This window comes from Girardinichthys multiradiatus, chromosome 6, assembly GCF_021462225.1.
Source record: "Girardinichthys multiradiatus isolate DD_20200921_A chromosome 6, DD_fGirMul_XY1, whole genome shotgun sequence".
NCBI classification, from domain to species: Eukaryota; Metazoa; Chordata; class Actinopteri; order Cyprinodontiformes; family Goodeidae; genus Girardinichthys; species Girardinichthys multiradiatus.
In genome coordinates this window covers 6,087,149-6,100,336 of record NC_061799.1, presented here as the reverse complement: position 1 = coordinate 6,100,336, position 13,188 = coordinate 6,087,149, and the positions used below count along the sequence as shown (strand labels likewise).

The 13,188-nt window shown below is 38.6% G+C and overlaps 1 protein-coding gene across 3 annotated transcripts in view; it reads left to right on the top strand.

Moving 5' to 3' along the window:
* hfm1 (helicase for meiosis 1) overlaps window positions 1-13,188 on the top strand; it is a 30,476-nt gene that overhangs the window by 925 nt on the left and 16,363 nt on the right. Inside the window, exons 2-12 of one of the 3 annotated variants that reach the window (XM_047367269.1) lie at window positions 3,778-3,928; window positions 4,023-4,135; window positions 4,391-4,679; window positions 9,388-9,722; window positions 10,084-10,125; window positions 10,254-10,324; window positions 10,409-10,541; window positions 11,114-11,265; window positions 11,396-11,473; window positions 12,345-12,500; window positions 12,611-12,811. In XM_047367269.1, coding sequence (XP_047223225.1) covers window positions 3,858-3,928; window positions 4,023-4,135; window positions 4,391-4,679; window positions 9,388-9,722; window positions 10,084-10,125; window positions 10,254-10,324; window positions 10,409-10,541; window positions 11,114-11,265; window positions 11,396-11,473; window positions 12,345-12,500; window positions 12,611-12,811 — 1,641 coding nt within the window. In that variant the 5' untranslated portion in view covers window positions 3,778-3,857. Of the gene's footprint in view, window positions 1-3,777; window positions 3,929-4,019; window positions 4,136-4,390; window positions 4,680-9,387; window positions 9,723-10,083; window positions 10,126-10,253; window positions 10,325-10,408; window positions 10,542-11,113; window positions 11,266-11,395; window positions 11,474-12,344; window positions 12,501-12,610; window positions 12,812-13,188 lie in introns of all 3 variants that reach the window. The other 2 variants (XM_047367268.1, XM_047367267.1) reach the window with 2 other exon arrangements.

The following is a 13,188-nucleotide window of genomic DNA, read 5'->3' as shown; positions in this document are numbered from 1 at the left end:
ATTGAATAGTGGATATTTACTATCAGTTTTAACAATACTGAAAATTTCAAACAATATAGCCAAACAATTTCAACAGAAGAAAATTATTTTTAAAACCTCAAAAGGTGGAATAAAAACCACTATTACAATCTCAATTGGCACAAATCCCACACAGCCTCGCCATTTTGAAGGAGGTTTGCTTTGTTTACAAGTCAGACATTTAGTTTGGTGCTCCTGATTGTTGAAGTGAGACTGCACACCATGGTGAGATACAAAGAGATGCCTGAGGCCTCACAAAGTAGATTTTAGTACCTTGTGAATCTGGTAAGGGGTTTAAAGTGGTCTAAAAAGAAATTGAAGTCAATCATTCCACTGTATGAAAAATGGTCTACCCTTATAGCAGACCACAAGATGCTAAATGAAGTTTCCAAGAGACCCTAAAATGTCATCCCTGGATCGACAGCTGCTCTTACTGCTGTAGACATGAAAACTGATGCCTGTACAATCATCAAACTAATTTTGTTGTATTATTTAATAAAAGGTCATTGAATTGTTTTTAGCTAAAACATAAAAGCAACAATTATTTCAACTGTTGCTGCTATAAAAAGAACAGCACATTGACTATTACTGTTTTGACAACAATATGTACAAATTGTATTTATTGTTTTGATTTTGAAGCATACAGTCAAGTGAACTAAATACTACACCTTTTTGCGGTTCTGCTTCTTATAGACTAATAACAAGCTGATTAATTAGTTGGGCTCTCTGCTCTGATTGCAAGCCTGCAGTCAACTGTTTTAAAAATATGCCACTCATAGCTTGCCAACTAGTTGTAAAACAGTTTTACCATGGTAAGAAACATGATGCTCATTTAATTTTCACATTATGTTTGTCAGTGTTTTTTGAAATATGTACAAACAGAATTAATCATTCTTGCAAGTGAGGGAATAATGCAGTAGCTTTCTTTCAGTCAGCTGACCGACAATGCACAGCAAGATGTGGAGAAAGGGTTACTCTGTTGCCTATACAGCCAGAAAAAACTCCTGTAACTCTGGTAAATTGCCTGGCATCTCATCAATCCTACCTGAAACTGCTGGCTAAGGATAAGCATAAATACATTGAGATTGTTATTCATGCTGGCGGTAATGATACCCGTTTACGCCAATTGGAGGTCACCAAAGTTAGTGTTGCTTCGGTGTGTAAGTTTGTCAAAACAATGTAGGACTCCGTAATTTTCTCTGGTCCCCTCCCCGATCTGACCAGTGACGACATGTTTAGCTGAATGCTGTCATTCAACCGCTGGCTGTCTAGGTGGTGTCCAGAAATCGATGTGGGCTACATTGATAATTGGCGAACATTTTGATGAAAACCTGGTCTGATCCGGAGAGACGGCATCCACCTAATTTTGGATGGAGCAGCTCTTCTTTCTAGGAATCTGGCCAAATTTATTAGTTCTCCAAAACTCTGACAACCCAGGGTTCAGACCAGGAAGCAGGGTCGTATTTTAACACTCCTCTCTGCAGCTTCTGTACTGCTACCTACCAAGTACCCTATTAAGACAGTCTAGTCCACGACCAAAACTGAAAAGATTAAAAAATAATATAAAGGAAGGAAATCATGAAAATCTCATAAAAATAAACACAACTCAGACAAAAAAAAAAATATAACAATCAAATGTGATGGGCTGCAAGGTGGCACAGTTGGTAGCACTGTTGCCTTGCAGCAAGAAGGTCCTGGGTTCAATTCCTGACTGGGGGTCTTTCTGCATGGAGTTTGCATGTTCTCCCCGTGCATGCGTGGGTTCTCACCGGGTACTCCGGCTTCCTCCCACAGTCCAAAGACATGCCTGTTAGGTTAATTGGTCAATCTAAATTGTCCTTAGGTGTATGAATGAGTGTGTGCATGGTTGTTTGTGTGTTGCCCTGCGATGGACTGGCGACCTGTCCAGGGTGTACCCCACCTCTTGCCCATAGACTGCTGGAGATAGGCACCAGCTCCCCCGCGACCCACTATGGAATAAGCAGTAGAAAATGACTCACTGACTGACAATCAAATGTGGCTTACTGAACATAAGATCTCTCTCTTCAAAGACTTTGCTAGTTAGTGACCTGATTTGTGACAATCAGATTTATTTTGCCTCACAGAAACCTGGCTGCAGCAAGAGGATTATGTTACTATAAATGAGTCAACTCCTACTAATTATTTACAATTTCACATACCTGGAAATACTGGGCAAGGAGGAGTAGCAATCATCTTTCAGTCCGATTTAGGCCCTTACTCTCAATTTTTAGATCAGTTTTCAGACCTTTTATCTGATTTAGTGTTAAATACAGATAAGGTTATTATAGTGGGGGATTTTATCATTCATGTTGACACTAAAAGTGGTAGCCTAAATATAGCCTTTAATGCTATCTTAGACTCATTTGGCTTTGGTCAAAACATTAACAAACCTACCCACCTTTGTCTTCATTCTCTGGACCTTGTGCTGACATATGGCATTGAGTGTAAAGAAATAACAATATTTTCTCATAACCCTGTCTTGTCTGAACAATTTTTAATAACCTTTGAGTTTAATTTAACCGAGTACTCCACACCTGAAAGAAAATTTCATTATAGTAGATCATTATCAGACAATGCTGTTACAACCTTTAAAGAATCTGTTCCACTTTTAATTTCCTCATTATCACAGAAAAACACAGTGGAGGGCAATAATTTAGTTTCTTCCCCTTCACAAATTGATTCTCTTGTCCATAGTGTTACTTCATCATTGTGTGGTGCATTAGACAATGCAGCCCCCTTGAAAAAGAAGGTAATTATTTATAGGGAGGCTGGCTTCCTGGTTTAATTCAGAGCTGCGTACTTTAAAGCACAATGTTAGTAAATTGGAGAGAAAATGGCGCTCTGCACACCTAGAGGACTCCTACGTAATCTGGAAAAATAGCCTACAGTTGTATAAAAAGATACTTCTCCAAGCCAGAACAGCTTATTTCCCATCATCCTTAATAGAAGATAACAATAATAATCCTAGGTTTCTATTTAGTACAGTTGCTAAACTTACAAAGACATCCATTCCCTTACCTCTCAGCTGTCATGACTTTATGGGATTATTTTTTAAATAAAATGTATTCTATCGAAAACAAGATCATTGGCATAATCCCAAAGATGATCACAACAAAACCAAGTTGAAACATGCAGAAAAGCTGTTTAGCAACTATAAGAACGGCTTGATGGCTGTAATAATAATATTTTTCCTTTGATTAATGAAAAAGGTATAAATAATTTCCAACCCGCGATTTTTAATCACTTGTAAATAAAAACAGATCCAAGCTTGATAATCCTTTTACAATTTTTTATTGTATTTCAAGTGGTGTTTTCTTATTTTCTATCCTTCTTGATTGAATTAAAAACAAATTTAAATCTAAATCTGACAGCAGTATGAATCATTTTGGGCTTTACTGTATAAAAATAAAATGATTAATAATTTATTTGAATTTGAAAAAAAACAACATTGGTTGCTATCACTATGTAGTGTTTCTTATAGATATTTTATCAGACGTTGTATTAACCCACCTTCCTTCTATATATTTATATAACAGAATAATTGTTATTTAACAGTTATAAAATAATTAGGGTATTTCAAGTGAATAGGACTATAACACAATGGAAATGTGCTGTTGGATTGATCTTTGTGCTTCTGATTGCGCCATGAACAGGGCTTCAGTGTACCTTTAAAGATAATGAGAGAAATATTTGTAGCTAGTCTGTCTGTGCCATGCATTCTTTGTTCTTTTTTTATAGCCAAACCTCTTTCACCAGTACCCAGGTTGATTAACCTGCTACAGCTCACGTTTAGATGAGTGTCTGCATTATCTGGGGTGATGTTTGACGCAGATGACTGCATGGTGTTCTTGGACGGTCTGTTTTTTGAGAAGCCTATTGTACACAAGGTGTAAGTATTTAGAGCCACACAATACAATCCCAGTTTTATTGCCCTCTGTCAATGGAAATGTTCTTGTTTTTTTCTGAACTGTTTTTGACAGAAGACCGTTGCCCCCGGAGGCCAATCAGTGGCAGTTAGATGAACCTCCACCTCTTACACATATTCCAACTACTCAGGATATGCAAAAGGAGGCTGAATCTTTCTCTGACTTATACAGTATGTAGTGCTCTGAATTAAGCAACATTATTTTCACCTAACTTGAATAAACTACTTTGACTGATCTGTAGAAGCCCTAGAAAAAGCCCTAGAAAAGTATCTATTTAATAATCATGTTAATAGATTTAAAGGTTAATTTAAATAAGTTAAAATGGGAAGTTCCCCTTCAGATTTTTCATATCATGAATGCAATTAGCCAAAAGCACTAATGTTACAAGTTAATGCAGCTTCCCTTTCCTCCTGATTTATTTGCAGGTTTCAAACCAAAACCCAAGAAGTCCCAGCCTCATTTAAAAGGACTCATGGCCTTATCTTCAGATGTCAACTGTTTATGCAGTTTTAATGATGAAGAGAGAGAATTTGAGGAGACTCAAGGTGATGGCACCAGCAACCCCAGCGGGCATGATGTTCGCTCGGGTGATGAAGGGCTAAAGGATTACTCTGAGGGTAGCCTTCTGAGTGGCAGAGAGGGAGATGAAACCTGGCTGGACTCTCGTCATGCAGCCTTTAGCAGATGCTTGCCTGGTCTAACTTTACGAAGAAGGCAAGTGTCACTCACTCATCAGAGTTGAATGAATTAAACTGGATCGAAGACAATATGCTCATCGTTTTCCGGGATCACCATTTATTCCATATTTTGAACACTAAGATGAAGTCTGTATTTGATTGCAGTATCAATTTCCTGCAGTGTTTAGGTATAGATGGCTGGCATATAACCAGATTTCTCCATAAAAAGCAGATTAACAGAAGTTTCCTTCCTAGCAGGCAGATACTGACCATTATTTAGGCGTGTCTTAGATAACAAGATTACTGACACAGTGTCTTGCTAAAGTTTCAAGGTCTCTTAAACCTTTTCACATTTTGTCATATTACAGCCACAAACTACAATTCAATTCATTGGGATTCTACATGATAGTCAAACACAAAGTACAGCATACACAGTGTACACATTCCTGTTAAAATAGCAGGTTTTTGTGATGTTAGAGTATGATAAATCATTTGAAGACTTTTTCCAAATATAATGTAACCTATATCCTGTGTAATTAAAATGAGAAAAGAAGGAAAACAAACATACTTAAGGGTGCACATCTTTAGCCTAAGACTTTGTTGAAGCACCTTTTGATTACATTTCATGATTCAATCATATATGGCAGACATCTATTAACATACCACATTTTGACTTGATGTAATTTGCCCACTCTACCCTGCTCAAAATCTATAAATCTATCAGATTCTGAGAACATCTCCTGTCCACAGCCCTCTTCAGGTAGCCCCACAGATTTTCTGCTAATTTTAGAATTGAACTTTAGCTAAGTGATTTTAGACCTTCTGAACTTTTATCTTATCCCCCTTATGTTAATTTAAATGCAGGTTTAAATGTTTCATTAATGTATAGATCATTAACACAGAAACATTAAATCTCTCTTAATTTTCATCTTTCTAACAGACAACTAAAGTATCTGGCCAAAAATCGCTGGTAACTTTGTCAAGGTAACAGCGATCTCTAGCTGATGGACTGTGCCTTTTCTCTGTTGAACAAACCTGACAGGCCCAACTTTGGCCCAAATGTTCAAGGTTTTGGTTTCTTCAGATCATAATCCATTCTCCCACAAGATTATTGGAAGATTTTAGCTAGACCAGGATGTTTTATTGGGAAGACAAGAATCCTGCCTCAGCACCCCACTCCTTAGCATAGACATATGTAGAATACAGGGGACTGCTGTCTCATGCAGTACACAACCAGTATTATTTCCTGCAGTTCATTTAATGTTGCTGTTTGCCTCTTGGCATTGTCATTCACCAGGTTCATTTTTACCTTTATATCTGTTTTGGACAAACATCCAGTTTTAGCAATGTCCAAGTTTCTCCATATTTTAACAAATTATTAGTGACTCCCTTTACGGAGTCATGGTGTACATATAGATACAGTACAGGCCAAAAGTTTGGACACACCTTCTCATTCAAAGAGTTTTCTTTATTTTCATGACTATGAATATTGTAGCTTCACACTGAAGGCATCAAAACTATGAATTAACACATGTGGAATTATATACTGAACAAAAAAGTGTGAAACAACTGAAAATATGTCTTATATTTTAGGTTCTTCAAAGTAGCCATCTTTTGCTTTGATTACTACTCCGCACACTCTTGGCATTCTGTTGATGAGCTTCAAGAGGTAGTCACTGAAATGGTTTTCCAATAGTCTTGAAGGAGTTCCCAGAGATGCTTAGCACTTGTTGGCCCTTTTTCCTTCACTCTGCGGTCCAGCTCACCCCAAACCATCTTGATTGGTTTCAGGTCCGGTGACTGTGGAGGCCAGGTCATCTGGCGCAGCACCCCATCACTCTCCTTCTTGGTCAAATAGCCCTTACACAGCCTGGAGGTGTGTTTTGGGTCATTGACCTGTTGAAAAATAAATGATGGTCCAACTAATCGCAAACCGGATGGAATAGCATGCCGCTACAAGATGCTGTGGTAGCCATGCTGGTTCAGTATGCCTTCAATTTTGAATAAATCCCCAACAGTGTCACCAGCAAAGCACCCCCACACCATCACACCTCCTCCGCCATGCTTCACGGTGGGAACCAGAACCAAACAAGTCTCTTCTGCTTGTTGCCTGTCCTCAGCAGTGGTTTCCTAGCAGCTATTTTACCATGAAGGCCTGATTCACACAGTCTCCTTTTAACAGTTGTTCTAGAGATTTGTCTGCTGCTAGAACTCTGTGTGGCATTGACCTGTTCTCTAATCTGAGCTGCTGTTAACCTGCGATTTCTGAGGCTGGTGACTCGGATTAACTTATCGTCCGCAGCAGAGGTGACTCTTGGTCTTCCTTTCCTGGGGCGGTCCTCATGTGAGCCAGTTTCTTTGTAGCGCTTGATGGTTTTTGCGACTGCACTTGGGGACACTTTCAAAGTTTTCCCATTTGTTCGGACTGACTGACCTTCATTTCTTAAAGTAATGATGGCCACTTGTTTTTCTTTACTTAGCTGCTTTTTTCTTGCCATAATACAAATTCTAACAGTCTATTCAGTGGGACTATCAGCTGTGTACTGTATCCACCTCCTGCACAACACAACTGATGGTCCCAACCCCATTTATAAGGCTTGAAATCCCACTTATTAAACCTGACAGGGCACACCTGTGAAGTGAAAACCATTTCAGGTGACTACCTCTTGAAGCTCATCAACAGAATGCCAAGAGTGTGTGGAGCAGTAATCAAAGCAAAAGGTGGCTACTTTGAAGAACCTAGAATATAAGACATATTTTCAGTTGTTTCACACTTTTTTGTTCAATATATAATTCCACATGTGTTAATTCATAGTTTTGATGCCTTCAGTGTGAAGCTACAATATTCATAGTCATGAAAATAAAGAAAACTTTTTGAATGAGAAGGTGTGTCCAAACTTTTGGCCTATACTGTATATGCTGTATAATGCAACTCCAGTCTTCAAGAGCCAGTTGCTTGCATGTTTTAGATGTTTTGCTGCTCCAACCCAGCTGAAATATGATAATATTTATAATGGCTAAATGACTAATTATGACTAAATTACCTTCTCAGTATGTCATCAAGTTCTGTAGAGGCACAGGAATAAATCATTGTTTTGATACAGCTGTGTTGAAAACGGATACATCTAAACATGCAGGACACCAGCTCTTGTGGACTGAAGTTGGGGTACGCTGGCTAATATCAAAACATTCATGTTTTAAAATGGCCTAGCTGAAAGGTGGTTCTACAATTTTTTGTAGTAATTCATTATTTTGTGTTAGTCCATCAAAAAATCCAATAAAACGCTATTCAATTTGTGATTGTCAAATGATAAAATGTATTAATGTTCAAAAAGTATGAATATTTTTGCATGGCACTATGTTTGTCTTTTTCGATGCACAGTGTTTTGCTTTTCATTCAGTATGTACGAGTATTATTAAACTATATATTGCGGCTTCCTAAATATAGGTGTATTACAAATACACTGCCTTGCCCAAAACAAAAGTCGCCACCTGTCACAACAAGTTATTTAACCCCAACTGGTGCAATGAGTTGCTTCTCATATCTTAAACAACCATGTCGAAAGACACATCCCGTGGTCGTGGAATAGATGTCAGTCTGTTTCAGAAGAGTCACATCATTGGCATGCATCAAGCAGAGAAAACATCTAAGGACATTGCAGAAACTACTGGCCAGAAAAGAATTCTGATTGATCGTGATCCGCGATCCGCGATCACTTAAACATTTGGCAAAATCAAAGCGAAGAAAAACAACAGTAGAACTCCTGGCTTTTTTTATAGTGAAAGTAAGAGCATTTCCACATGCACAATGCGGAGGGAACTCAAGGGATTAGGACTGAACAGCTGTGTAGCCTTAAGAAAACCACTAATCAGTGAGGCTAACCAGACAAAAAGGCTTCAGTTCGCTAGGGAGCATAAAGATTGGACTCTGGAGCAATGGAAGAAGGTCATATGGTCTGAGATTGACCCTGTTCCACAGTGATGGGCGCATCAGGGTAAGAGAGAGGCAGGTGAAGTGATGCACCCATCATGGCTTGTGCCTACTCTACAAGCCTGTGGGGGCAGTGCTATGATCTGGGGTTGCTGCAGTTGGTTATGTCTGGGTTCAGCAACCGTATGTGTTCAAAGAATGAGGTCAGCTGACTACCTAAACATACTGAATGACCAAGTTTTTCCATCAATGGATTTTTTCTTCCCTGATGGCACAGGCTTATTCCAAGATGACAATGCCAGGATTCATTGGTCTTGAATTATGAAAGAGTGGTTCAGGGTGCATGAGACATCATTCTAACACATGGATTGGCAACCACAGAGTCCAGACCTTAACCCCATTGAGAATCTTTGGGATGTGCTGGAGAAGGCTTTGGACAGCGGTCAGACTCTACCATCATCAATGCAAGATCTTGGTAAAAGATTAATGCAACACTGGGTGGAATTCAATCTTGTGACATTGCAGAAGCTTATCCAAACAATGCCACAGCGAATGCGTGCCGTAATCAAAGCTAAAGGCAATTCAACAAAATATTAGATTGTATGACCATTTTGTTTTGGTGGCAACTTTTTTTTGGGAAGGCAGTGTATTATCAGTGGAGAGTTTTGTGAAAGAACATGAGATGATGCTTAATCATCCTCCATAATGGTCTTCTTGATGCTCTTTCCCCTCTTAATTACAGTTCAGCAACAGTCGTCCTTTTCTGTCTACCTTCCTGCCTTAGTTCCTCTTTCTCTCCTTCCTCCCACAACAGCTTGTTTAAGAGTCCTGTGCTGAGCAACAGTTGCAACTTGTCAACCAACACTCACCTCAAGGGTAGCAGTGGCTATAGCAGCAGTAGTGAGAAAACGTCTACACCTCAAACTTTTCTCAGTCCGGTTTCCATGGCGACCATGCCTTGTGCTCCCCAACCGAGACAGGCTGCAGTTGGCCATGCAGCTCCTCCTTTCCCCTGCTTAACCCCTCCTCTGGGCTCATCTGCAGCAAGCGTCCGACCCCTGCAGCAGGCGCCACATGCAGAAATGCGGGACAAGAACACAAAGAGAGCCTTCGTTCCACCGATGACGCCTCAGCCTCTGTACATAGAAGGTTGTGCTCAACACTGACAGTCACAGAGACAGAGTCACATAGTTTATCAAATAATAGTTTCTGCAAAGCTTTGCAGCCGATTCCTATTTCTAACTGTGGCAGTAGCTGCCATAGAGTGTTTGGGTATGATGAGATGTCTTAAGGTAAGCTCCCACCATTCAATGCTTCATTGTAATGAAACAAACTGGTCGCTAGGTGGTAACCACTTGAAGTTGTAGACATTAATATTATGGAACTTCTGAACTCACTCTATCTCTAAAAGATTGTTTGTGTTTTGTTTGATTCAACTTTCTTAATTGTCATAAATATATAAATAATGTGACAGAAAGCAACCATCACGTTTGATATGCTTCCATTTTAGGATCTTCTGGCTCTGAAGTTCTGCGCCCAGTTTCAGAAATCCGTATCTTTTTCTGTTTGTTTCATGTACATAAAGACCTTTCCAAATTCCTGGTCCACCTCTAAACTATGCTTGAAAAACCTGAAAAACTATTTTGCAAATTGAACGATTTCCTGAAACATGCAACACAGCCGTGAGATTTAGATCCATCTTCAGCGAGTTTCCCTTTTTCAATTACCTTCAGTCCAAAGCTCTGGATGATGTAAGCATTAAAAGACCATTCAAATATATATTATTGAATAAGATAAATAACATAAGATTGTTATTGTTTTTTCTTTGTTTGCAGGTTCTTTACACAGATAAGAACTTTGTAGTCTGTGCTCCCACTGGATCGGGTAAAACAGTTCTGTTTGAGCTCGCCATCATTCGCCTGTTAATGGAGACACAGGAGCCATGGAGAAAAGTCAAAGCTGTATATAGTGAGAAACTGAGATGCGTCGAATTACTCTATGATAGGCTGTGGTTGGTTATCAGTACATCAAATACTGAAAAAAAATTTATTTTCCTATTCAATAAATACACCAGGACCACTAACTCCCACTATTTCTGGTCTACAAATGCATAAACCAGCAACATGTACTTAGATGTACTTTTTTGAGTTTAGTGACACTCAAGGAGAGGTTAGTATACTTTGAATAATCCCACTACTTCATTTTCTATTGAACTTAAAACCACTACCTCTATCAAGAAAACAGATTTTTCTTTTCTTAAAAAAGTGAATTACTTAAAATCAGAATCTGCAGTTCAGACGTAAAAAAAACAAAATTGTAAAAATAAAACGGGCATTGGCCAAGAGAAGCCTGATTGGTGCATGTGTAGAGAGCACACAGTATCATTTTGTTCAAGGCAATATTTAGCACTAAAGCCATCTGATAAAACGTTACCTCAAAACAATGTCTTCCTTTGACAGCTGGGACTACTGTTATGATGCAAAATGAAAATAAAATTATAGGTGTTCCTTATTAACAGACTTACTGTTTGTTCTCACCAGTGGCTCCCATCAAAGCTCTATGCAGCCAGTGTTATGACAACTGGAGCAAGAAGTTCGGTCCTCTGGGGCTGACCTGCAAGGAGCTGACTGGTGACACAGAAGTCGATGACTTGTTCGAGATTCATGACTCCCACATCATCGTGACCACGCCTGTGTGTGATGCTACTTTGCATCTAAGTTAAACAAGTCCAACTGAAGAAAACCTCTCATTTGAAATCCAATGTTGTTTTTCTCGATAAAGTTAAAACTATGTTAATTTGTATTCCTGTATTTATATATCAGGAAAAGTGGGACAGCATGACAAGGAAATGGAAGGATAATTGTTTGCTGCAGCTTGTAAGACTCTTCCTTATTGATGAGGTCAGTGTGTAATGTCTGTTATTTTGCACAGTGCATCACTTTCAGATGTTAATAGTGCCTCATCTGCTAGTTGGTAGATGTTCAGTGGTCACTCTTATTAGACATTGCATAGCAAAAACTTGCCTCTGCCCTCAGCACGTAATATAAGTAAATTAAAATCATAGTGCTTTCCTTTTAGCATACATTGCCACCAGAAAGTATTACCAGCCTTTCACTTTTTCAGGATTTAGTTTTATGTTGTAGACTTACTCCAACATAGATTTAAGTTATTTTTTCCACAAAATCTTACTGTAGCCCATAATAACAACAGCTTTTAGAAAGATCTGCAACGTTTTTTTTATTTGCCAAAAGATTCTTAATGCAGTCTTTCATAAGGATTCACACTCATGGCTAAATATTTTTGAAACACATTGGGAAGCATTCACAGCCTCAAGTCTTCTTGAGAGGGATGTTAGTCATTATTTAACATATTGGTCCCATAAGTAAAACCGGGCCAATATTGATAACCAATATTTATTTCCATCATGTTGTTGAATGTTTATGTGACAGTGATAGTGATGCAGCACAGGATTGTGGGGCATTTAACTGAAGCAGAAAACATATGCAGCTCTGTGTGGTCATGGTGTTGAAAGGGTAGGGACATATAAGGTTGGTAAATACAATATTTGTTATTGGCCATAACAGCAATATCAATATTGGATATTTTAGGTCCAAATATGTCTCAGAAATATTTGTTCAGAGCTGTCTTTGATGTTAATAAAATATATACTTTGAAAAAGATTTGGTCAACTTTATATTACCTGGTCACTTGAGTTTCTGTTAAACCCCAGACATTTCTAGATTTACCTGTGTCATAAAAATGTATTTCCAGGTGCACGTGGTGAAGGATACAACCCGTGGTGCCACCTTGGAAGTGGTAGTGAGCAGAATGAAGGCAGTGAATTCATACAGAACATCCCAGATTCCAGAGGCAGGCGTCACAATGAGAATTGTGGCGGTATCAGCCACAATCCCCAACATATCTGACGTAGGTATCTGAGAAACAGGTTCAGTTAGGTGTGAGGGGTGTTAGCTCCGTCTATGTATTATCAAATCAGTAGTCTCTGACTGAAATAAGAACTGCCTGGTCTTTATTAGATAGCAGACTGGCTGTCCAATGGGAGTGAGCCGGCCACGTATCTGAGTATGGATGAGAGTCACCGTCCAGTAAAGCTTTGGAAGGTGGTCCTGGGTTTCCCCTGCAGTGGGACCCAAACAGAGTTCAAGTTTGACTTGTCCCTCAACTACAAGATGGCTAACATTATACAGACTTACTCTGATCAGAAGCCTACACTAGTGGTGAGTGGACAACTCGATCTTATTAATTATTGATGAAACACTTGAGATGTATTATATATAATTTGTTTTTGTATACAAAAATGAACTGGGAAATGCTACATAAATGATTTAGAAATTGTTAGAACACAGTTAAAATTGAAAACAACATTAAAAGGAGCCAATGTAAATTAGCAAAATGGCATTAATGTTGGAGTCTGGTGTTTTTTATGTCATCTCACAATTTATTTCTATTTTTTATTTCTGTCTTCATGGTTGTACAGTTCTGTAAAAAATACGTAACCTAATTAAATGTTTGGTTCTTTCTAAATTAACGCTTAAAAATCGATGTCTAATCTTTTAGTCTTTACCTCTTGAATACAATGTTATTTAATTGCACC